Source organism: Acomys russatus, chromosome 29 (assembly GCF_903995435.1).
Source record: "Acomys russatus chromosome 29, mAcoRus1.1, whole genome shotgun sequence".
Lineage (NCBI taxonomy): Eukaryota > Metazoa > Chordata > Mammalia > Rodentia > Muridae > Acomys > Acomys russatus.
The window spans coordinates 44,739,685-44,765,256 of NC_067165.1; the positions used below are offsets into that span (position 1 = coordinate 44,739,685).

The window sequence follows — 25,572 nt, forward strand, 5'->3', positions numbered from 1 at the left end:
CTGTGGCCACTGTACGCACATGGTGCGCACACACACTTACAGGCAACACACACACACACACACACACACACACACACACACACACACACACGCGCGCGTTCACAGGCTCCTGCCAGCACCTGCTATTATAGAAGCCTGGAGAACAAGGAGATTGGTTGACATGGGTTACAGACAGATGCGTCCTTTGGGCATGGTGGTAATTCCAAACCAGGGAGTATGATGGGCTTTTTCTGTGAGATTTCTGTCTACAGCCCAACAGAAGTACCGAAGTAGCATCTTAATAACAAAACGCAGCACTGGGTCCTCAGTTTCCCCAACCTTCCTGATCACACTTGAACCCAAGGAAAAGCCCAGCATCTGCCGAGCAACACAGGAAGACCGCCTGTACCTGAGCATGGCCACCAGGAGCCACCTGGGCTGGGCACACGCGCAGAACCATGCAGTCTGATGGCTCCTGGGTCCCTGAGTGCTGCCCTGACATAAGCACACACCGTGTATACATATATTCCTTTAATTATGGAACTGGAAAATTTCCTTAGTTCAGTCTATGCTTTGTATAACACAAATGTTCGAGAATCCGCCACCCACCCAACCTGGTGCTCAGGCTCACTTGCTGGCAGTCGGCTACGTGAACGCTTGTGGCTGTTAGCGCCTCCAGACAGTTAAATGAAGAAATATAGCACTGATCGTGTGTGTGTGTGAATACATATAGAGAAAACCACAGCATTCTTAAGTCTGGCCCAAGGTGATAAGCCACACGCCGAGTACCATTTGGCAAGTATCTGACAGATGAAAGATGCCATGTGAGGGCCTCGTCATCTGGGCTGAGGCTGCCTCCCTGGATGAACGGCGATGAAATGCCAGGTCACCTGCGGAACTGTTTCTCCAATATATGCGTATAAATGCTTGTATGATCGTGTGTGCAGGTGTGTGTGTGTGTGCTGTGTGTGATGTGAGTTGCCAAAGTACAAAACACGAGTTTATTCTGTTCATACTAAGCATGTTAAATAAATCGAGTTTTGTGACTATAACACAATTCTTTTTTTTTCTTTTAAAAAGGAACATTGAAGATCTTCAAAAATTGCTACAGTACAAAAAAAAGTGTGTGTGTCTGTGTGTTGGTATTTATATATTTATATATGTATATTAACCAGAAATAGTGACTCTACCGGAAGTGATCCCCCCACCCCTGTCCTCTGTAAGATTTCTCCGCGTGGTTCGCTGGGCTCGGCTCCTGCCGAGCTTCCGGGTCATTTACATGGCACATAGTGGTATTATTGGCACAGGTTCAGAATCGTGGTGCGAGTCCCAGGTGTCGGGAGCTGTCTCCTGTCCTTCTGCTTGGCCCTTCTCTGCTGTCTCCAGTCGGCTTGCATCTTTTTCTTTCTGCTCTCCGAAGAAAACTCTGGGAGAAGGGAGCGCCCCTAGGCACGAGCAATTTTACAAAAATAGATTTGGCCTTGGGTGTCCTGCTCTGCCAAGTTTCCTGTCGGCAAACGGAAGCGGCAGGTGCTGGACCCTCCCATTAGATAGTTTAGTTTTAGGTTTTATAATTTTTGTTTTTGTTTTGTTTTGTTGTTTTGTTTGTACAAGTTCACCAACGGAATCCTGTGGAGGCAGAAGAGAAGAGATTCAATGGCAGCAGGCCCCAGGGCACAAGGAGACTCACTGCCCACACACACACACACACACACATACACACACACACACACACACACACACACACACACGCTGGTGGTCACCAGGGATTGGTGGGGCCACGGTGAAAGGTTTCAGACCTGTGTTCAAAGCTGCCTAAGAAGAGCTGGGCCTAAGGCAGACAGAAAGATACAGACATTCTGGGTGGTGGGTGGGGGTGGGTGGGTGGGTGGGGTGATGAGCAGGGGAAGAACCCAAAAAGCTCCCCTAGGCATCTGATTAAAGTCTTTCAGTGGCAAATTACCAACTGTACAGACTTTCTCATGTCCTCTCTGTGTCTTTGCAGTCTAGGAAGACAGAGGCCTTACGTACACGGAAAAGGCGTGTCCTAAATGCCTCACATGATCAAAATGGCTCCTGGTTTTAGCTGGTTGGATTCTAATCTCATCCCAGGCACCTCTGAAGCCAATAATCTGTCACCTCACTATCAAGGAAGGAAACAGAAGCAGACACGGGTGGCAGTCCCAGAATACATTGAGTGACACAGTTCCAAAAAGCTCCTGACCTCCAATCGACAGCCACCCTAGTTGAAATCTGACTCTTTCTTTGGGAAGCCCACACCCATGCTCCTGTGGGCGTCTTAATTACTTCTGAGCATTTCTTTTACTGTCAACCCTCATTCTTAAGCCCATATTAAAATATCTTTAACAAAATCCCCAACTCGATTTAGGACACCAGCCAGTTCTGAACTTTTTCTTTTCTATGTTAGAGCCATGGATTCTGTTGAGCCGAGGAGTGCTCAAGCTGCCAAGGCTGGCAACGTGGAGCTGTCCCCTCACCTCTGACAGGTCCCTGTCCTCCATTAACTTATACAGTGCCCAGCACCCGAGCATGCATGCCACTGTCTAGCATGCCTACCGGGTTTTCCCTCCCTCTCTAACCCATGGAGGGCAGGGCTTTGCTCGCTACACCCGCAGTGCAGGAAGGAACCCACAGGGTCCCTATCCATCCGCCACCAGCTGGAGCCTCACTGGGACCAAGAGTCAGGACCCATCATCAAAGTCAGCCAAGAGTCCCTCCAAGACAGAGAGAAAGGGAATCTGCTGGTGTGCAGGGCAGGCCAGTGGCTGCCCCGTTCCTTGGTGTGCAAGCAAGAGAGTGCAGGGGTCAGCTTTGCTCCTGGGTGTGAGGGCGTGTCACATCACAGCCAAGCGAGATCTTGCTTGGTGCTATATGAGGTATGGGAGTGGGAGGATGTGCGGGCCCCCCTCATTGCTCTCACTAGTAACACCCACCCCACAACCACAGGCCACTTAGACCCTCAAGCAGAGAGGGGAGTTATACCTGCAGGTGACACAAGTCGAAAAGCAAGGGTGCCTCCAGTGATCCCTAACAGACGGATGCGATTTGAATGCTGGTGTTACCCTATAGCTCCCAGGCCCAGCAAATGGCCAGGCTAGACGGTCCATCACAGTGTGTTCAGAGCCTGCTGGAGACCCAGAAGCCAGTTCTCCGGCCAGGGCCTGTGAGCTGGGCAAAGACTCCCCCACAGTGGTAGCCAAGGTGGCTATGGGACCCAGCTCTCGCAGGGGACTCTAGCAGATGGACTTTGATCACTGGTCTTTCCAGGAGGCGCATCCTGGCGCTGTGAGCAGGGCTGGAAGGACCCATGTTTGTGCCCAGGAGCCTCATACTTGTCTCTCCAGTGAGGTGAAGAAGAGAATTAAAGGTCTAGCACCTTCTCTGTGGTCCCAGAATGGACAACAGAAGCTCCCTGAAGTCAGCTTGCCTGCCATCTCAAGAGATGCCTGCTTGGCTACTCTATGAGGCCCAAGTTGAAGAGTCCAGGATTCTTCCGTGGACCTCGGGCCATCATGCATAGAGGAACAGGACCTCAGATCAGGTTAGGACTAGGCTCCTGCTGGTGACCTTCCTCCAGTTATGCCCCAGCCGCAACCCCATATTCAGAGACCAAGCGTCAAAGGAGTTTTGAACAGAAAGGGAATTTAACACAGAAGGAGTAGTGTATGCCCATTTTCATTTGATTTTTTTTTTTTTTTTTGCAGTTAACAGATCATGCTGTGTGAATCCACTCACACGAGGCACGCGAGATGTGCATGAAAATGGGCAGATGTGTGCATTTGTTCAGTCAGGGGACTTAGTGCTCAGTCGGAAGTTATGGCAGGACTACCTGGACTCAATTAATGCCACTGAACCACAGTTCAGAAGAGGTAAGGGGATAGGGGCTGCCTTAGTGGGTAATGTCCCTGCTATGCGAGTGTGAAGATCTTGGCTGCCTTAGCGGGTAAAGTCCCCGCCATGTGAGTGTGAAGACCTTGGCTGGCTTAGTGGGTGATATCCTGCCGTGTGAGTGTGAAGACCTTGGCTGCCTTAGTGGGCGATGTCCCTGCCGTGTGAGTGTGAAGACCTTGGCTGGCTTTGTGGGTGATGTGCCCGCTGTGTGAGTGTGAAGACCTTGGCTGGCTTAGTGGGTGATGTCCGTGCTGTGTGAGTGTGAAGACCTTGGCTGGCTTAGTGGGTGATGTCCATGCTGTGTGAGTGTGAAGACCTTGGCTGGCTTAGTGGGTGATGTCCCTGCTATGCGAGTGTGAAGATCTTGGCTGCCTTAGCGGATAAAGTCCCTGCTGTGTGAGTGTGAAGACCTTGGTGGCTTAGTGGGTGATATCCCCGCCGTGTGAGTGTGAAGACCTTGGCTGCCTTAGTGGGTGATGTGCCCGCTGTGTGAGTGTGAAGACCTTGGCTGGCTTAGTGGGCGATGTCCCTGCTGTGTGAGTGTGAAGACCTTGGCTGGCTTAGTGGGTGATGTCCGTGCTGTGTGAGTGTGAAGACCTTGGCTGGCTTAGTGGGTGATGTCCGTGCTGTGTGAGTGTAAAGACCTTGGCTGGCTTTGTGGGTGATGTGCCCGCTGTGTGAGTGTGAAGACCTTGGCTGGCTTAGTGGGTGATGTGCCCGCTGTGTGAGTGTGAAGACCTTGGCTGGCTTAGTGGGTGATGTCCGTGTTGTGTGAGTGTGAAGACCTTGGCTGGCTTTGTGGGTGATGTCTGTGCTGTGTGAGTGTGAAGACCTTGGCTGGCTTAGTGGGTGATGTGCCCGCTGTGTGAGTGTGAAGACCTTGGCTGGCTTAGTGGGTGATGTCCGTGCTGTGTGAGTGTGAAGACCTTGGCTGGCTTAGTGGGCGATGTCCCTGCTGTGTGAGTGTAAAGACCTTGGCTGGCTTTGTGGGTGATGTGCCCGCTGTGTGAGTGTGAAGACCTTGGCTGGCTTAGTGGGTGATGTGCCCGCTGTGTGAGTGTGAAGATCTTGGCTGGCTTAGTGGGTGATGTGCCCGCTGTGTGAGTGTGAAGACCTTGGCTGGCTTAGTGGGTGATGTGCCCGCTGTGTGAGTGTGAAGACCTTGGCTGGCTTAGTGGGTGATGTCCCTGCTGTGTGAGTGTGAAGACCTTGGCTGGCTTAGTGGGTGATGTGCCCGCTGTGTGAGTGTGAAGACCTTGGCTGGCTTAGTGGGTGATGTGCCCGCTGTGTGAGTGTGAAGACCTTGGCTGGCTTAGTGGGTGATGTGCCCGCTGTGTGAGTGTGAAGACCTTGGCTGGCTTAGTGGGTGATGTCTGTGCTGTGTGAGTGTGAAGACCTTGGCTGGCTTAGTGGGTGATGTGCCCGCTGTGTGAGTGTGAAGACCTGACCTTGGGTCCACAGAAGCCACATAAAAGCTAGGCATGGCAGTGTGGGTCTAGAACCTCTGCTCTGGGAAAAGAGGCAGGAGGATCCCTGGGTCTTACTGGCCTGCCAGTCTAGCAGAATTGGTGAGCTTCAGGGTCAGTGAGGGACTCTGTCTCAAAAAATACAGTAGAAATTGGCAAAACTGACAGAGGAAGACTCCCCACATTGACCTCTGGCCTCCACACATAAGTATGCACCTGCAGAAACACATAGACAACAATAATTCATACACACACACACACACACACACACACACAGAGACAGACAGACAGACAGACAGACAGACACAGACACAGAGACACACAGAGACAAACAGACAGACAGACACAGACACAGAGAGAAAGAGACAGACAGACAGACAGACACACAGACAGAAGTTAAATGGTATTTACTAGGTCCATTGTTCTACAATTAAATACATATTTTAAATGGACTTAATAAAGGCTGGACCTAAGGACATGAAGTAGTTAGTGACCTAGGTTGGTGTAGTCTGGGTGACTCAAGTTTCCGTCCCTGTCCCCTCCTTTTCTTTTTGAGGCAGGGCCTCCCTACCCAGCCTGGTCTGGGCTCCATCTGCAGTGTTCCCTGCCTCGGTGTCCCAAGCATGCGCTGTCAAACCTGGCTTCTGATGGCAGGCCACTGGCAGAACCTGGCTTCCATCTAAGGTTGGCTGTAAGTCACCGGGATGCCTCACCTCGTGAGAAAGGCTCCCATGCGGGTGAGGCATCCAGTCTTTGATCTTAGACAAAGCAAGGTAGTAGGGACAACCTCACCCTCTCCCTGTCCGCCTTCTCTTGGACACCAGAGTGGGGTCTTTATCCTCTGGTTTATGCTGGCTCCACCCACCTGCCCTCCCTCCGCCACACCCCTCCTCTCCTCTACCCAGACATGCACTCAATTTCTGTCTTCACTCCCCAGTGTAAGAGAGTGTCCTGGGCTTTTCAGCCAGGCATGCATGGCATTTCTCTGGCAACAGAGCCCTCCCTGAGGACAGGTCTCCTGTGGTAGTTGGGTGGAGCTGGGGGTCATCTCAAGCTCCCCTGGATTCCTGCTCTGCATCTATGTGGACTGCGAATCAACACTGAAGGAAGCCAAGAGGCAGATAAGGTCCAGCAATGCATTCTGGGCACCAATACGGCTCTTTTCTTCACCTAAGTACCACTCGCAGTGTAGCTGGAAGGTAGAGGCCACTGACAGGGACTAGTCCCCTGTGGAATGAGCCACACAGGGAGGGAAGGTCTTCAGATCTTCCAAGCCTACAGGGCACTTGTCTGCAGGTAGAACACTGGGAGACAGAGCCAGTGATGGCTCCAACACCGAGTCTGCCATTTAACAGCAGAACTGACTTTATACAGAGACTTGAAGAGGTTCCAGGCAGGGCAGGACACCATCCTGGCCTCAGGCCAGGAGGGAGGAGAGATGGGAAGGCTGCTACCTCCCTGCAGGCCTGCCTTGAGCTCTCAGCCCTACTGCTCTGGCCTACAGGGGAGGGCTGGGATCTCCAGCTGCAGAGGCTCAGGGCAGGAGCCTCTCCATCCTGAGTTGGAGAAAGATCAGGCACTCAGGCTAGCGGAGGAAGCATGCAGCAGTCAGCCTGGACCCCACATGAAACAGGCAAGGGAAGTCAGGGAAGGAAGGTGGGAGCTGCTGAGCAAGCGATCTTGCAGATAAATTCTGGGATAAATTCTGCCCCCTGCTGCCTAGAAGGAGACTGGGCTGCAGGTTCCCTGGGCGCCCCCCACCCCCTGTGGCTGCTCAGCACCTGCTCTTGAAAACAGACAACAGGGCAGCCTGGTCCCTGGTGCCACAGCTTCTAAGCAGCCTCAAAGGGCACCTGTGCCCGTGTTTCCTTGTGCTGTATGTCAGAGAACGCAGCTTTTTCTAGAAGGTTCTCCGTGTTACTTTCAAAGAGGTGTTCCTATAAGTTACTAGAGTTTTGTGTTGTATGGCCATAGTGTTTGTGTGTATGCATGTTCCTGCCTGTGCACATGCATGTAGATGCTGGGGATCGGCATTGGGTCTTTTCTCAGTCGCCATCCACCTCGAGACAGGGTTTCTCAACGAATCACCCAGAGCTCACAGACTGGCTTTTTATGTAGGTGTTAGGGGTCTGAATGCACTTCACTTAGCCGTCTCCCCAGCCCCTGGGTGTGTTTTGTTTTGGGGAAGGTTCAGGCGTTTCCCATTCTTTGTCAGTTAGGCTTTTCAATTTGTTTCTGGGAATATTAATAATGATTTATTCGCTTGCTCCAGGCTCTCGAGTCTTCATGGTTTTGAGGTGCTGTTGAGAACGAGGTGGCTTTGGCAAACAGACCTGAGTGTAACGAGGTTTTCTGAAGTTCAGCCATCCTGTGTGTGTGTGTTGGGGGGGGTTTCCTGTGGGGGGCTTTCCTGTGGGGGGTTCCTGTGAGTGTGTGGGTTCCTGCGGGGGGTGTTCCTGTGTGTGTTCCTGTGGGGGGTTCCTGTGTGTGTGTGTGAGTTCCTGTGGGGGGGTTCATGTGTGTGTGAGTTCCTGTGTGTGTGTGTGTGTGTGTGTGTTCCTATGGGGGGGTTCATGTGTGTGTGAGTTCCTGTGTGTGTGTGTGTTCCTCTGTGTGTGTGTGTGTGTGTGTTCCTGTGGGGGGGGTTCATGTGTGTGTGAGTTCCTGGGTGTGTTCCTGTGTGTGTGTGTGGGGGGGTTTCCTGTGTATGTGTGTGGGGTTACTGACAGGAAAGGAGCCATTAGCCAAAGGCAGGTGTCTCTGAGGGCCCAGCCTTAGAGTAGAAGATGAAGCCAGTTTCATCCAGGGCTGCCTGCTCCCTCCATGAGGTGGTTAGGAGACAAGGACTGCCTGAAGCTGCTGCTTGTCTGTCATGAGACCCAGGGTTAACCAGGAGTCTGTCTGCAGGGGAAAGACTTGGCCATGGTGAGGCACCCCTTCAGGAATGGTCCTGTCATGAGACCCAGGGTTAACCAGGAGTCTGTCTGCAGGGGAAAGACTTGGCCATGCTGAGGCACCCCTTCAGGAGGGGCATGAATGTATTGGCATAAGAGACTGCTACACTGGGGCCAGCAAGACCCAGAGTAAAAAACTTACCTCAAAGGCCTGACAGCCTGACTCCTATCCCCAGAACACACTATGGAAGAGGAGAAGTGACTACACGCATGCCCATGTACACACACACACACATACACACACACACACACACACACACACACACACAGGACACAGACACATGACACAGACATACACACTAACACACACACACTGCCATATATGAAACACACACACACACACACAGAGATAAAACAAATTCTTTTAAAGAAATTGCCCCATCACCAATAAAAAAGCTAACTAAAAGTCTTAAAGACTCTTCGAGAGATAAATATCTCTATTGACTATTAAAGCTTAATTAAATGTTTTTCTATTAATTGCTATTTATTTAAGGGACAGTAAGTACCCGTGTAAATCTGAGAGATCTCTCCGGAAGGTCTCTGCTTGCTGCTTGTGCCCAGGCGTTAATTATAAGAATCAGGGGATGCTTAGACTCCGAAGGCTTTCATCCCGGTGAGTGATGAATAGCTCGCCCGGCACACAGCAAGGAGATCTTTAAGCATTTATCAGCAACTAATGAGTCTCTCTGCAGAGCTCGCCTGGTTCTGGTCCACGGAAAGTCACTGGAGGTGAAGCATGCTGGCCGTGGCGGGAGACACGGCACCCAGCTCTAGTGAGCCCACAGGTTCCCACGGTACACACAGGGGGGAGGAGGGAGGGGCAGGAGTGCAACACGGGGTTGGGGGAGGGACAGGAGTGCACACACGAGGTGGGGGGAGGGGCAGGAGTGCTCTGGAAACAAGTGTTGTCATGTAGGCGGGGGTCGGGGGTGACTCTGAAGTAGATCCCTGGGAGCCTACACCTTACACCCCATCCAAGATCAGCGTACTGGGGTGTCTGGTGGAAACTGTGGGGACTTCCTCACTCCAGGGAGGAGAGGACGCCGTGGACAGGCAAGAGGTCTGGAACTGAGGGACAAATAAAGCCACACCTCCGGCTCCCTGAGTGTCAATCTTGCAGCAGTCCCCCTCCCCCTTCTCCCCCAGGCTGCCTAGTGCTTGGGGCTGGCCTGGTGTGAGCAGAGGCACCTATCAGAAAGAAGGGCGTGGTCTCAGACCGTGCAAGTGGTTTGCAAAGTAGAGCCATCTGTAGGGTGGCCAGGTGACATCCTGGAACCAGGATGCCTTGGATGATCAGACCTCACCATTGACAATCTAGACCAGAGCCACGGCCAAGACATCTGCCTTACCTCAGCCTCAGTTTCCCTCCTTGTCCATGGGCTTGCTGGGAGACTGAATGAGTTCCTGTACTTAAAAAGCAGCCTAACAACTATATGACTGTTACCCCAAAATATAAGGCCTATGAGCCTCCAGCTCCCCCAGGAAGTGGTGTCTGAGTGGCAGGCTCAGCATCTCCATGTCAGTGAATTATGGTTTAACACATTTTTCTTGTATTATAATAATAATAATAATAATAATAATAATAATAATAATAATAATAATAATAATAATAATAAATTATACTGTTTTATTATTAATAATTATAATTATAATTATTATAGATGTAGGATCTGACTCTGTACCCGGGCTGTCTTCAGTCTCTCTGACTCCCCTGCCTCAGACTCCTGCCTGTTTGATTACAGACTTAGCACCATGCCCACCTTTGATGGACTTTTAAAGCTGCAACAGAGATGTGATGCCCACCCGCCCGTGGGGCCTGCCAAGCTTCCGCCGACCACAGGAAAGAGCACTGCTCCCCAACACTAGCTGAGCTGGCCTATCCAAGAGGGCTGTCCACAGCCTTAATGGAGTGAGCCGTGTTGGCAGAGCGCGGCACTGTGCTCGGAGGACACGCAGGCTCCGTGTCCTGCCTGCTGGAAGGCTGTGCTTGCCATGCAGGCTCGGTGAAGGCCTCCACAGGAGGTTCATTTGCAGTCTAATCTAATTACATTCTCTTGCCTGCTGGCAGAACATGTTGGCTTTGAGACAGAGACCGGGGGGCTGGAGATTTGATTTGGACCAAACTTGCGATTCATTAGTGCCGGGATTAAGAAGTGACCGATTCGCTTCCGTGCTGGCTGGCGGCTTCCTCGCTTCCTGCTGGACAAATGCTGGGTGTGGAACCCTTGGGCCGTGCCCAGCCCACGCCCCTCTGCCCTTTTCACTCAGTCACCACGCAGAAGGAGAGCGACGTGTAGGAGGAAAATATTTGAGGATACCCTGTCCTATCTGAGAGACAGGATTATCATCTCATGGAAAAAAACGAGCCGATGCCTTTTTTACAAGGGGGATGTAGACTGGCTCACTCTGCTGTGACACGCTGGGCAGAAGGAGGGGCCTCAGCAAGACCTGCATCACAAAGGAGGGGAAGAAAAACCGACAGCCCCCCATGGGCTGTTCCTGCAGCGTGTGTAGGTGGGACGTGTGGACTGTGCAGCTCCTGGCTGAGGCACTCACTCCCCCTCAGGCCAGCGTCCACAGACTCAGCACAGACGCCTTTTAGTGTTTGCATCCACGTTAATACCATCCAAAGCAAGCCGAGTTCCCAGGCAGCAGAGCGTGAAGAATTCATCCTGTTTGGGGTGCCAGTCTCCAGCTTCAAATTAGTAGATGTCTCAACTCTCCGGTTTCTTTCTTCATGGTGGGGCTTCTTATCTCTTATTTTCATATTTCAAGGCAGTATTTTAATTCCACTCCTGCCCCCCTCCTCTCCACCCACCCTCCCCCCAGCAGGATTGTGAGATTAGGGTGTGAGCACCTTTGCTCAGCTGCTGACCTGGTGGCTTCCTGCTGACGGAAGGGGATGCTGTGCCCGGAGTTTGTTTCTGAAGGTGATTGCTGCTCTGCACAGGGAGGTCATGGCACTGGGCTGCTGCTGCTGCTGTTGCTGCTGCTGCTCCAGGGAGCCACTTCCAGCTACTCCCTCACTCCCTCACTGACAAGTATCAGCTGTGTCTAATAACTGCGCCTCAGAGACCCATGGTCCAGTATCCGCACAGGGGAATACCCTGGGAGATCCACTGTCTTAGAGAGGGGCTCCTGATCATCCCAAAACAGAGGTGAGGGGAGCAGGTGCGGGGGGAGCAGCAAGGAGACAGGGAGGGCATCCTGCCCCAGGAAGATACATACCATGAAACAGACACTTGGCATCTGCCCCGAACCCAGGAGGTAAAAAGCCTTCGGCCAGTCAGCAGGAGATTTCAAACCATTTCTCAGACACGAAGGCCACCGGGATGAGATGCCGATCTGCTGAGGAGGATCTGTGAAGAGCAGAGAGGGCTTCTGTGAGCCTGAGAGTGCCACAGGGCAGGCGAGCCGGGCAGCGTGCATGGGGGCAGTCTGTTCTCTCGTGACGGGTCTGTAAGGGACCACCGTCATCTCGCCGGTCCACCAGCAGAAAGACCAGCAGGTGAGGACTCAGGTGCCATCTCCAGAGCAGAGGCCGGATGTACAGCATTGCATATGATAGACAGGACAAGACGCAGTTCCTAAAATGCCCGCCTCACATTTTGTCATGGAAACCAGTTCCTGTGGTGGTTAGTGTTAACTACCAACTGGACCCAACCTAGAATCACCCCTGGGGAGAGAGCCTCAGCGAGGGATTGCATAGGTCAGGTTGGCCTGTGAGCATGTCTGTGCGGAGTTACCCTGATGGAGAATTCAGACCACTGTGAGTGGCGCCATTCCCTAGGCAGGGGACCCTGAACTGTGTAAAAGTGAAGGAAGCTAGCCAGCACATAAGCACACATTTATTTCTCTCTGCTCTAGACTGTGACCAGCTGCTGGACACTGTGAAATCCCTGTTAGGAGAGACTGAAACCTGGAATCATAAGCTGGGTAAACTCCTCCCTACCCTGAGCTGCTGTCTGCCAGGGTATTTTAGCACAGCAACAGAAACACAGCAGGCAACTACTGTGTCCCAGGCCCAGTGGCAGGCACTACAGTGTTATCCTTCCTGGTTCAGTATCAGGGTGTGAGAATATTAGATCACACACCCTGTACAGCTGGACAGGACCGTCCACATGGCACACCTGCCCTCTACAGCTGGACAGGACCGTCCACATGGCACACCTGCCCTCTACAGCTGGACAGGACAGTCCACATGGCACACCTGCCCTCTACAGTTGGACAGGACCGTCCACATGGCACATCTGCCCTCTACAGCTGGATAGGACAGTCCACATGGCACACCTGCCCTCTACAGTTGGACAGGACAGTCCACATGGCACACCTGCCCTCTACAGCTGGACAGGACAGTCCACATGGCACACCTGCCCTCTACAGCTGGACAGGACAGTTCACATGACACAATTGCCCTCTACAGCTGGAAAGGACCATCTACGTGGCACAAGCATGGCACACTTGCCTTCTACAGCTGGACAGGAGCGTTCACATGGCACACCTGCCCTCTACAGCTGGACAGGACAGTCCACATGACACACCTGCCCTCTACAGCTGGACAGGACCATCCACATGACACACCTGCCCTCTACAGCTGAACAGGACCATCCACATGACACACCTGCCCTCTACAGCTGGACAGGACCATCTATGTGGCACAAGCATGGCACACTTGCCCTCTACAGTTGGACAGGACCGTCCACATAGCACACCTGCCCTCTACAGCTGGACAGGACCGTCCACATGACACACCTGCCCTCTACAGCTGGACAGGACTGTCCACATGGTATACCTGCCCTCTCCATCAGGACAGGACCATCCACATGGCATGAGCATAGCACACCTGCTCACTGCAGCCAGTAGCACAGTAGCAGATGACCTGCGGGCACACAGGTGGCCGGAAGTGCTGGATGTCCAAGCCCATGCCTACTTATAGGACAAGCAGCAAACAAGATGAAGGAAGCAGAGTGACCCAAAGCTGACCTCCCTGTGGCTGCAGGTCTCAGAGGACTCTCACGGGAGGCCCCAGAGAGTGTCCTTACACTGTCCATCTAACTGCTGACCAGGGTGGGAGGACTCCCAGGGAGATGAGCAGCCTGCTCACTGCCTCATTTCTTTCTTTTTTTCTAATTTACAAATGATGCATGGTGCATAGCCACTTAAAAAATAGCTTATTGATGTTTTAATTTAATGCTGGACAAACCCTGAGCAGCTGACTCAGGGCTTTCTTGCCCATTCCCAGAGATGGCTGGGCAAGTGTGTCTCCTTTGAGGGATCACCCATGAATAATGAAAGAGCATTTAATAAGAGGTTCCTGCCCTGGCGTCCACTTGGTATTTTCTGTGTTCTGAGCTGGCTGCTGACATATTATTGACAGCGTGTCAGAGATACTGAGTGTGGGAGGGACCAGGGACCCCGACATAATTTGCTGATACTCCAAAGGGCACTGAGTACTTGGCTGGCTTTAATCCTAAGGCTGGAGGGTACTAGTAAGCCTCCAGGCACAGCAGTGAGGGGGCTGGAGGGTACTAGTAAGCCTCCAGGCACAGCAGTGAGGGGCTGAGAATATGTCCTTATCACCATTTTGGTGTCTGCTTCTGCCATGCTCTTGGGGTGAGGGGGAGCTATATGCCTGTTGATTCTTTTTCACTGCTACTGCTTTGACAGATGACCTGTCTGCCCGTGCTGGGCCCCTGCGAGAGCAACTGGACAAGATGGCAGCGCCCTGCTCACCCACACAGAGCCTCACAGACAGGGTCAGGGTCATGTGGAGCTCACCGGTTTCCGTTGAACGTGGACTTGTACTCCCCGGTCGAGTGCAGTGTCTCATCGGCATACACGGGCACAGATGCTCTAACACACTCGTGGGAACACTGCAGCGTCTCGTTATAGGCCGTGAAGATGTCCACGCTGCTGGGTACCCGGGCCGGGGTGAAGTCTGTCAAATTCTGGCAACTTTCCTCCTGCTGGTTCATCTTCCGCTGGTGGCTGTTCCTCCGAGTGTGCCCACTTGGGGCACAGCTGAGGGAGAGAGAGGGAGGGAGAGAGAGGGAGGGAGAGAGAGGAAGGCTGGAGTGGGGCGGACTGAGGCACAGGAGCTGATCTTTCCTGCACATCCACAGTGAAGTTTCACCGTCAGGCATCATATCTGTATTATATAGAAATCCCCAGCCTCTTCAGGAAGATCAAGCAATCAGCTTTTATTATTTCTTTTTTCAAACATAAAATCTGAATTTCAAATGTGGCCATTATCACGAGAGAGCTTTGAGGTGCGTGGCGGGGCCTAAGGAATATCAGTACACTGCGGGGGGGGGGGGGGAGCTGACTCAGTTTCTCTCGATGGCTGCAGGAGTGCTGGGCGGGCGGGAGGGGCCTGTGGGGGCAGCTTGCGGTGAGAGTCTGCTTCCCTGTTGGATGGGCTGCCCAGAGGGAGTTCCTAACAATCACCTCACCCAGAGCACATCTACAAACTGTCTTTTGGGTAACTTCACGGAGAATGCAAGGTGACCCCGGAGCTGGGTGCCCTGTCTTCCGTGGTCCTCAGTTTCCTCCTGTCTCTGACTCCTGCTGAAAGTGAGCAGGAGGCAGAAGGCCCTCGGTAGGAGAGGCTCTGAGCTCTGCTGACCCCCCTAACCTATGCCTGGCTGCTCTCCCAGAGCCGGGGGGCTTGGCCTGTCACAGAGGAGTCCTATCTACTCCTGCGGTGGGCATGGTACTGCACTCCCCCACATGCACGAGGTCTGGGGCTGTCCCCACCCACCCACAGCCACGCTCTGTTCTACAAGCCCTGCACCAGCTGCATCGCTGTCCATGTGACCTGGGTCCACCTGGGACCCACCTGCCCACCAGGTGCGAGGCCAGCATAATGGGGTTTGTCCAGCTGCTGGAACCCTACTTGTCAGTCACATGTATCTGGAAATCATGGGGCACACTGCTTCACTGGGAACCCTAGCAACTCCCTTGGTTTTGGGGGCTGTGTCAGGTCCACACCTCAGCAAGGCCAGCCTTTACAAACAGGACCACTTTACAGATGGGGACAGGGAAGGAGAGCCAGCAGTCGCAGCAAGGCAGCGGCTAGTCAGAAGCAGAGAGCTGCGGCTCAAGGAAGAGAAAGCAATGCAGGAGACTGGCTGGGTGAGCTGCCCTGACCTCAGTGGAGGGCAGGGCTGCAGGAGGGAGGGGTCCAGGCAGGCTGCTGCTGCTGCTGCTGTTTCTCTGCCATTCTGGGAGGTATAAAATGGACTCTGCCCTAGTGGGTAACATACGCAGATACACGTAGGTCCAGATAGACCTCGGGGTGACGGGAGAAACATATATCCTGACAAACTGTGCCACACAGGTCAGGCTTGCCACTTCCTGCAGAGCATCCATGCTGAGGGCTACACTAGAAAGCAGACCCAGCTGAATCCGGTGGTGCCAGAGTGCCTGTGGATGTAGGCACCTGGGACCTCCTCCTCCACTGGGATGCCGTCTGGAGGCTGCCATTCAGAGCTCGTCTCTGTCTTATGTGAAATAGGGCCTTGTGTATGCCAGCTCTGTCACTGAGGATGACCCTGAACGCCGGGTCCTCTTGCCTCCTGCCCCTGAGAGCTGGAATTAGAGGCAGAGGCCAACACTCCCGGTGTATGCAAAGCTGGGATGGAAGCCAGGGTCTCCTGCAAGCTGGGCAAGCACTCTGTGAACAAAGTTAAACCCCCAGCTTTTGGGGCTGTCTGTGCAGACCTCCCTGGGTACCCCATAGCCCACCACGCCCAGGCCTTACCAATTTTTTAAGACAAGGGTTGTGATGAGTGCAGCGATGACCATGATGAGGGAGACGGTGATGGTGATGATCTGATGTACAGCCAGACCTGGAGCAGGGAGACAGAGGTCAAAGGTCAGTACGCGGGTGGGCCGAAGAACATTCGGCACGTGCTTAAGTGTTTGTCTGAAGCAACAAGACTATTCTAACCTGGGCCCAGAAAGGGCGTCTGCAGCCCTGACCACTCCCTTTCCCACTCTCAGTGCCACAGGCCATGGGCAGCTGTGCCCTGTACCTGCTGCCTTTATCTGACTTCAAGTAGCTCTGCTGAGAGTCCCAAGACCTCCATCCTCCTCATACATAATACAAATGTTCTGTTTCTCCATTCTGGAGCCATTAGCATGAAGGGGGGAGGGGGGGAGAGGAAAGGGGGGAGAGACTGGCCTGACCCTAGTGGTACCCGCCTGGCCCAGCCAAGTGCAGACCCTGAAGGCATTCTCCCCAGGGTGGCCTCCTGTCCCTAGAGCCTTCCCCAGTTCACTTCCTGCAAAGTCAGTTCCCACCAGGGAAAGAATGCAGGTAAGGTGGGGTGGGGCTTCTGTCACCTGACCTTGAAGCCCCACCCCTCTCCCCAGTAAAGGATGATGACAGTGGTGGAGTGGACGGGACCATGGAGGACCATGGAGTTGACAGGCTAGACAGGCAGGGCCTCATCAGCAGTAGGACAGCCAGAGACTAACAAGCATTTGCTGACCCTGCGGACAGGTGGCCAAGGTCATGATTTCTCCATCATCTGCCTCCAGGGCCTCCAGGGCTTCCAGTCAGTGATGAAGGGAGAAGGCAGGCTATAGTTCCTGCCCCTGGGTCCATCCTCGGCCGCATTCTGTCTGGACCTCGTCGGTCACAGCCCTTCTGAGACAGGGGCATAAGGAGCTTACCCAGCCAGTGTGGTCTGCAAGGTGCACAGCCCTGGCTCTTCCCTGATGTTGGGAAACTAGGGACCCAAACAGGAGACCAAGGTGTCATCCTCTGAGAGCTGATGTTCTGGGGACGTGCAGGCCCTGTCCTGGCTCTACCTGGAGCCGAATTCTCACACCCACTCTACAGACACCAGATCATCACATTGTCAGGTCTGGCTGTGCTAGGGCATACGTTCCCATGTGGCAGACGAGGTCTCTGGCAGCCTCCCAGAGACCATCACTCAGGCAGATGTCACTTCGCTGTTCAAAGTGATCATCGAGGGAGACTCGTTCATGAATGAGTCCAAGTTGGCGAAGCCAGAGCACATGTCCCAACTCCCCACCTCTCCCTGTTTCTGTGACAAATCGCCATTCGTCATGAAGGATTCCCAGCCTGGTTCACAGGAGGAACATCGCTAGGACACAGTGGGGCTGACACAAGAGTGTAATGGCCACCCACCATTTTTATCTATTGATTCACGAGCCACTATGGGACTTTTTTTTTTCTGTGCTGCATGATGCTGGTAGCGCCCACCTTAACCACTGTGGCTGCCTTGGGGGAATAGCAGTTCAATGCCGCTTGCTTTGAAGCTGTAGCCCTCACTGCTCAGCTTGCCTGTTGCTTCCTCTACACCTGTGCTAAGGTCGGGGCACTCGCTGCAGACCTCTGGGTGAGTCTCCTACTCCACAGAGACTGTTATTCTGTCTGCCAGTGGGGTTAAAGCCAAGCTACACTCCGGGAACGACCTTCAATCTCTCCAGCAATGGAGTGCCAGCCCAGGAGTCTCTGTCTGCTTGTTAGGGTCTGAGATCTTGTAAGAAGGGGAAGGGTTGAAAAGGATAGGCAGTTTAACAGAAAATCATGGAGAGGGTGTTGCCTGCTAAATCCCCTGAGCACAGTCGAGAGGTAGCCATGTCATCCTGAAGACCATACCCTAATCCTGGCCTGTGCATACAGCAAGGAGGAGGAAGAAGATGATGATGAAGACAGTGATGGTGATGGTGGTGAGGATGGTGGTGAGGATGGTGGTGAGGATGGTGGTGGTGATGGTGGTGGTGGTGGTGATGGTGGTGGTGGTGATGGTGGTGGTGGTGGTGGTGGTGGTGGTGGTGATGGTGGTGTAGTGGTGGTGATGGTGGGGTGGTGGTGTGGTGGTGTGGTGGTGGTGGTGGTGATGGTGGTGGTAGTGGTGGTGGTGGTGGTGGTGATGGTGGTGATGGTGGTGGTGGTGGTGGTGGTGGTGATGGTGATGGTGTGTGGTGGTGTGGTGATGGTGGTGGTGATGGTGGTGGTGGTGGTGATGGTGGTGGTGATGGTGGTGGTGGTGGTGGTGGTGATGGTGGTGGTAGTGGTGGTGGTGGTGGTGATGGTGGTGGTGGTGGTGATAGTGGTGGTGGTGGTGATGGTGGTGATGGTGGTGGTGATGGTGGTGGTGATGGTGGTGGTGGTGGTGGTGGTGATGGTGGTGGTGGTGGTTGTGGGTGGTGGTGGTGATGGTGGTGGTGGTGGTGATGGTGGTGGTGATGGTGGTGGTGGTGATGGTGGTGGTGGTGGTGATGGTGGTGGTGATGGTGGTGGTGGTGGTGTGGTGATGGTGGTGGTGGTGGTGATGGTGGTGGTGGTGGTGATGGTGGTGGTGGTGGTGGTGGTGATGGGTGGTGGTGGTGATGGTGGTGGTGATGGTGGTGGTGGTGGTGATGGTGGTGGTGGTGGTGGTGATGGTGGTGGTGGTGGTGATGGTGGTGGTGGTGGTGATGGTGGTGGTGGTGGTGGTGGTGGTGGTGATGGTGGTGGTGGTGGTGATGGTGGTGGTGGTGGTGGTGATGGTGGTGGTGATGGTGGTGGTGGTGGTGGTGATGGTGGTGGTGATGGTGGTGGTGGTGGTGGTGGTGGTGATGGTGGTGGTGGTGGTGATGGTGGTGGTGATGGTGGTGGTGATGGTGGTGGTGGTGGTGGTGGTGGTGATGGTGGTGGTGGTGGTGGTCGTGGTGATGGTGGTGTGGTGTGATGGTGGTGGTGGTGGTGGTGGTGGTGATGGTGGTGGTGATGGTGGTGGTGGTGATGGTGGTGATGGTGGTGGTGATGGTGGTGGTGGTGGTGGTGGTGATGGTGGTGGTGGTGATGGTGGTGGTGGTGGTGATGGTGGTGGTGGTGGTGATGGTGGTGGTGATGGTGGTGGTGGTGATGGTGGTGGTGGTGATGGTGGTGGTGATGGTGGTGGTGGTGATGGTGTGTGGTGGTGATGGTGGTGGTGTGATGGTGGTGATGGTGGTGGTGGTGGTGATGGTGGTGGTGATGGTGGTGGTGGTGGTGGTGGTGGTGGTGGTGTGGTGTGTGTGATGGTGGTGGTGATGGTGGTGATGGTGGTGGTGGTGGTGATGGGTGGTGGTGATGGTGGTGATGGTGGTGGTGTGGGATGGTGGTGGTGGTGGTGGTGGTGGTGTGGTGATGGTGGTGGTGATGGTGGTGATGGTGGTGATGGTGGTGGTGGTGATGGTGGTGGTGATGGTGGTGGGGATGGTGGTGGTGGTGGTGGTGATGGTGGTTGTGGTGGAGGTGGTGATGGTGGTGATGGTGGTGGTGGTGGTGATGGTGGTGGTGATGGTGGTGATGGTGGTGGTGGTGGTGGTGGTGGTGGTGGTGGTGGTGGTGGTGGTGGTGGTGGTGGTGGTGGTGGTGGTGGTGGTGGTGGTGGTGGTGGTGGTGGTGGAGGAGGTGGTGGTGATGGTGGTGGTGGTGGTGGTGAGTTTATAAGAAAGTAGGCTGAGCAAACTATGGGGAGCAAGGCAGTAGGTGGTGTTCTTTCACGGCCTCTGCTTGAGTTCCCACCCTGACTTCCCTTCATGACGGACTACAAGCTGTTATGATGAAATATAACTCTTTCCTCCCCAAGTTGCTTTTGATCATGGTGTTTTACCACAGCAGTAGAGACACGAAGTAAGACAAGTATCAGAGTCTAGTACACATTAAATTGTTTTTCTTGGGATTTCATACATGAGTACATAACTTCCACTTCTTCCTCTCCCCCACCTCCTCCTGTGTCCCCCCCTTACCCTCAAGTTCATGATCTTGCCTTCTATAAGTATTATTATGCACACACACATACTCACCCACCACCCGTCCCATTGAGTCCCTTCAGTGTTTCTTTTATGTACATGTATTTGAGCTGACCACCGGGATTGGACAGCCTATTGGGGGATGGGGGTATCCCCGAAGAAGCCCGACTATGCCACTCTCAGTAGCCGTTGATTACTTGCAGTTTTTAATCTAGGGATGGGACCTTGCGGGACGTCACCTGACACCTCGGTCTGTTGACTGGGGCTTTCACTCTGCAGGTCCTGTTTAGGCCACCACACTGTTGAGGTTCCATGGGTACATGTAACCTCTGTCATGTCTAGAAGACGCTGTCTGGCCACTGGCCTCCTGCATCAGAAGCAAAGGGCTCTGGGAAGAAACTACAGACCCTCCAGGCATGGTGGTTGAGCAAAGAGTGCAAATAACACTGTGGGAAGCAGTTTGAACTGTGGGAGATCTACGATTGTCTTTTCCTCCCGCTGGAAGCCTGTCTACTAAGAAGAGACAGAGCCACGAGAGAAGTTATATGATCGTTACAGAGTCTGTGTTTTCTGACATGATCTTCTCCAGTTTTCCATGGGTTCTTCACTTCTCTTCAAAGTTATTAATCTTCAGATGGAGCTAATGTAGGCACATACATTCTCACAAGACAAACAAATACTTTAGGCATTTTACCCAGCTTGTATTATATATATGTATATATATATTAGTATATATAATATATATTAATACATTACTATTGTTTTGTTATATCATAACATTAATATTATTATAATAAAATAATAATATAATAAAATAATAATATAATATTGGTATACAATTGTGCATAATTATTAATTACAGTCACTTTGCATTACGGCAATAGATTACTGGGGGTAGCTAACTCTATAAAGAGAAAAGGTTTATTCAGCTCACAGTTTTGGGGGAATCAAGGACATGGTACCTGAATCAGCCTAGTTCTGCTAACAGCTACAGAACGTCATGGCGGAGAGTAATGGTTAGAGAGGATACAGGAGAAAAACAGGCCCAGAGAGTGGGAGGAAGAGAGAAGGGAGATGTGTGCCCTTAGATCTCATGGTCCCACCTCAGGGCATGTGCCCTGTGATCTGAGGACCTTACCTTGGGCCCCAGCACTTCCCCACACTGTTATCCTGGAACCAAGTCTCCTGCTGCAATGGACCCTTGGAGGCACTTAACCTACACCCCAAATATATCAGCCACGGTACTAGGCTCTGCCACCAAACAAATCAGCCACGGTACTAGCTCTGCCACCAAACATATCAGCCACGGTACTAGCTCTGCCACCAAGATGCAAAACCCAGGAGAGAGAATGCGCCAAAAACTTAGCTGTAACTGTGCTTCAGTAAAATTTTATTTATATACAGGAAAACCAGCTGCCATATTCAGTCCATGGACAACAGTTTTCAGAATCCTCACTGAGGCGAGCAGCCAAAGGGGATTTTACCTGTGGATTTAGTGAAAGTATTTATCTGTTCTGAATGACTGACTAAAGCTGAAGTTCCCAGTGTAGAGGCCATCCTTTTCCCGTTCCCTCTCACTGGCCACTGTCTAGGTGATTTGAAAATAGCCACAGCCTTTTACTTACACCCAGGCCCTCCACCCAGCAGCAGTGCTTGCTGCACCGGATTGGCTCTGCGTCCCTCATTCCCAGCCGCTGCCCCACCCTGCCACTCGCCCCCAGCAGCAGTGCTAGCTGCGCTGGATTGGCTCTGCCCCCGCCCCCAGCAGCAGTTTGACAGTAGGCCGCTTTGCATGATGGGCCTCTTGAGAACTCACTTTGACAGGATTCTTGATTTTTGAAAATCAAAACTCAGAGAGAAATTGACCAATTTAATCCCTTCAGTGGCACTCAGAAATATTTCAGCCATGTGTCTGTCGGTCTCAATTGTCCCCACTCACACTGAACAGAACCAGCACCTTGTGAATGATAGTGACTCATAGTGGTGACCAGGATCACACACAGCATGGCAGATGGCTCTGCCAGCACTGGACTCGCTCTGTAAACACAGGGACCTGAGTCTGACACCTAGAATCCACATCCAAGGGCTGAGCTTGGTGCCTGCTGTGTGGTCTATTGGAAGAGCATCCCTGAGCCTTGCTGACCACCCACTTATTTTTATATTGTAGCCTAACCGTCGAACTCCAGGACAAGGAGAGAGTCTCCTCAAAGGAGGCGGGCGCCATCTTGAGGATGACATCAGAGCTTGTCCGGTCCTCCATATGCACACCCATATGTGCGTTCATATGAATACACATGTACATACACATATACATAATTTTAAAAGTAATGTTAAAAAAAAGACTATCCAGGTCTTGCAGTCATTGGGTGGAGAGAGGATCAGCACACTGGTCTCTGGAAAGGATTCTTCCTGCTGTATGGATGTCAAACTTTTGGGCATAAATCCTCCAACCCTGTCCTTCCTCACCAGTGTCTCTCAACACTCACACCTTGAGTGAGCTCCCTCTGCCTAAGTCTCTGGTGGCCCCTAAATAACACATGGGGAGACATTCGCCCCATAAACCCACTGACCCCGTACAAAGCAATCCTTGAGCCTTCCCCACTCCAGCTGTCACGCAGGCTGTGACCGTCCTGACAATCACGTGACCTCAAGGAAATTACGCTCCTCAGATAAAGTTTTTTTTTTTTTTTTTTTAAAGCTATGACCTTTCTCCCCTCCCCTTTCAAGGTCAGCGCTGAACTGCATCTTCTAGCTCTGAATTCGGATGTGGCCTTGGAGTCCCCAAAGCATGCGTTATGGGGATGCTCGCTCCCCTGTGCTGACAGGTGTTATTGTCCCGGCTAATTTAGGGGCTCTTTCTGCTCCTGGTAATTGCCACTGTATACTAATGTGCTAGGAGTCAGCTGCCATGCAGATAATGAAAAATTATACCCGGGATAATGGATGGGGACAGATGGATTACCAAGCTCCACATCAATCAGTGGGGCTTTTATGGTTATATTTGCGGTGGTCTGTGGTAAGATCTGGCCCTCAAGATTGATGGGGAAGCTGGTTATCCATCTCCGGGTCTGAACGAGGTCTTATTTAAAAGAAGCCGAATCAAACATGGACCATTGTCCGTGGCAAGAGAACAAACTCATCATGGCTCTCTCCTCCAGCATGGGAGGAGGCGAGCAGCACATCCTGTCCTGGCTGTCAAACTTGGATGGAGACAAGAGTGATGGCTCTGGGATCTCCCAAAGCAAATGGATGACATTTCTGTGCTCAGAGAAGCTCACTCAACAATGTGGGGGCCGTGGGGACCTATTCTGGACCTATATTGAGATGCAAAGGCCTGGTGGCCACTGGAGGCAAGCAAGGCTGCCTTGTAGGGGCTGCTTTGACAGACAGAAGGTTACGTGGGACATCCGAGTAGGCCAGCTCTTAGGCATTCACAGGAAAACCAGGATGTTGACAGCAGGAACACCGAGAGGCAACCCTGTGAAGCCTTCAGAGGGGCCGGTATGGACATCAGAGCCCTTCTGAGGGCAAACAGCCAGGGTGTGTGCACAGAGAACCTTGCTGGGTGTGAGGGAACTGGCTCATGAGGTTATTGGGACTGAGAAACCGTACCCTCTGCCAACAGCGAGCAGGGGAGCCAGCACATCCTTCGTGCTGTTCCGTCCCAGGTCAAAGGCCTACGAGCTGGGACTCACGGGGAGAATGTCAGTTCAAGGCCAAAAGCCTGAGCATCAGATGGGGACAAATGGGCACCAGCACCAGAGTTCAAAGGCCCCAGGGTCGAAGAGATCTAGCACCATACAAGGGCGGGAGGAGATGAATGTTGGCCTTCCCTGGCCTTTCTGGTCCATTGGCTCTCTCAACAGATTAGTGGATGGCTGTATACCAGGATGACAGAGGATCTGGGCTCTGTCTACTTTATGAACACTGGTAAGTTCCAGAACTAACCAGAAATATTGTTGCACCCTTCACCTGGCCAAGTTGACTCACCGAATTCACCGTCACCTTGAGTGAGAGTCCAGCTTGAAGTGCTTTAAGCCAAGATGATGACGGTTGTGTCCAATCATAAGGAAGGCCTTTGGCTTAGGACAGGGTCACACTCAAAGGCAGAGCGCACTATGGGGAAGACCATGTGGCTACCTCATTGGCTTCAGCTTTATCACAGCAGCTCAGTGAAAAGGCAGGTCCTCTCAGAGAACCATCCCGAAGGATCTCAGCCCCATGTGGTGCAGGGACCATCGATAGACAATGTTTAGTGGTGCCTTGATACAACTTTTATGGTGACGACTGAGGCAGAGGGCGGGGGTTCTACTGGCGACCATCCCACAGTGCACAAGTCCACCCCTTAAGGAAGGAGGGACTGTCCTGAAATGACCCTACCACTAAGGCTGAGGACACATGGGGTGTAGGGTCGAAGAGTCCTTTAACCGCACATGTGTGGCCTCAAAACTCTCTCTCTCTCTCTCTCTCTCTCTCTCTCTCTCTCTCTCTCTCTCTCATCTCCCCTCCTCCTTATAATTCTCCCTCCAGGCTCTGCCTTACTGGTTACAAGGTGGTCTGGAAGAGGGACAAGATGGTGACAGAATGTGCTAATCATTGTTCTAGAAGAATTCATTCACACTAACCTTGCTACAGCACCAAGGCGGTTGGGCAGAATTCAAGGATATTAACTCTGCACCACCGTGCAGTTTGGGGTCCTCATGACCACCCTCGACCTAAGGAGATGCACGGCACTCAGAGGAGCCTGCGTGTGTAACCACAGCGCAGCACAGGGATGAGATGCAGCTCAGGTGGCAGAGGGCTTGGCTGGCATGAATCGCCCTGGGTTTGATGCCCAGTACTACATAAAGCAGGGTGCTGCACACATTTGTCATTAGGCAGCATGCTCCAGGCCACATCAGCTACAATCCTATACACATTTTATTAAACAAAACAAAACAGCTTTCCCGCCAGCAGTGGGGTCTTGTGTGGCGTTACTGGCAGTTGATGGTTGTTGAGGGGCAAGTGTAACTCTTCTTTGGATACTAGACACTGGGAGATCGTCCGCGCACCCACGTGCATATGAGCAGTTCTAACTGGACTCAAGGGGTTACGAATAACAAGAGAAAAGAGGGCCCGGATTAGAAGAGTGACGAGGTAGGGGCCCTGGGGGGAGCCTGAGGTAGGTTGTGTTGAATGGCTTTTAGGACACAGTTCATGATCAGAAGAGCAAATATCCTCAGGGCCTGAGGTGAGGGCAGATGTGAGGATCTGGAGGCCCCCCCCCCCCCCCCCCCCCCCCCCCCGCGCAGCACAGGAGGCCAGGGAGCGCTAACTGCTTCCAGAAGCCATGGGTGATGTGTTATTGGGGGTTGGTCTGGTGCTGTATGTGTCCATATGCTAAACTCTGGGCCCCAAGATATCGTTGCAGTCCAGACAAGTGCATTTTCATGTGCACCAAACAGTGTTGTATGAACTTTGCTCCCCAATTATCTCTGGTTGATTAATTAAAAATCTGGGCAGCC

General features: G+C 52.7%; 1 protein-coding gene across 1 annotated transcript in view; it reads right to left on the reverse strand.

The window, feature by feature from the left end:
- Positions 1-478: 478 nt before the first annotated feature.
- Positions 479-25,572, reverse strand: part of Ajap1 (adherens junctions associated protein 1) — a 117,820-nt gene continuing 92,726 nt past the window's right edge. Inside the window, exons 3-6 of the mRNA XM_051171831.1 lie at positions 16,074-16,161; positions 14,090-14,332; positions 11,540-11,670; positions 479-1,608 (exon numbers count right to left, since the gene is read on the reverse strand). Of these exons, the coding sequence (XP_051027788.1) occupies positions 11,598-11,670; positions 14,090-14,332; positions 16,074-16,161 (404 nt within the window). The 3' untranslated portion in view covers positions 479-1,608; positions 11,540-11,597. The remainder of the gene's footprint in view (positions 1,609-11,539; positions 11,671-14,089; positions 14,333-16,073; positions 16,162-25,572) is intronic.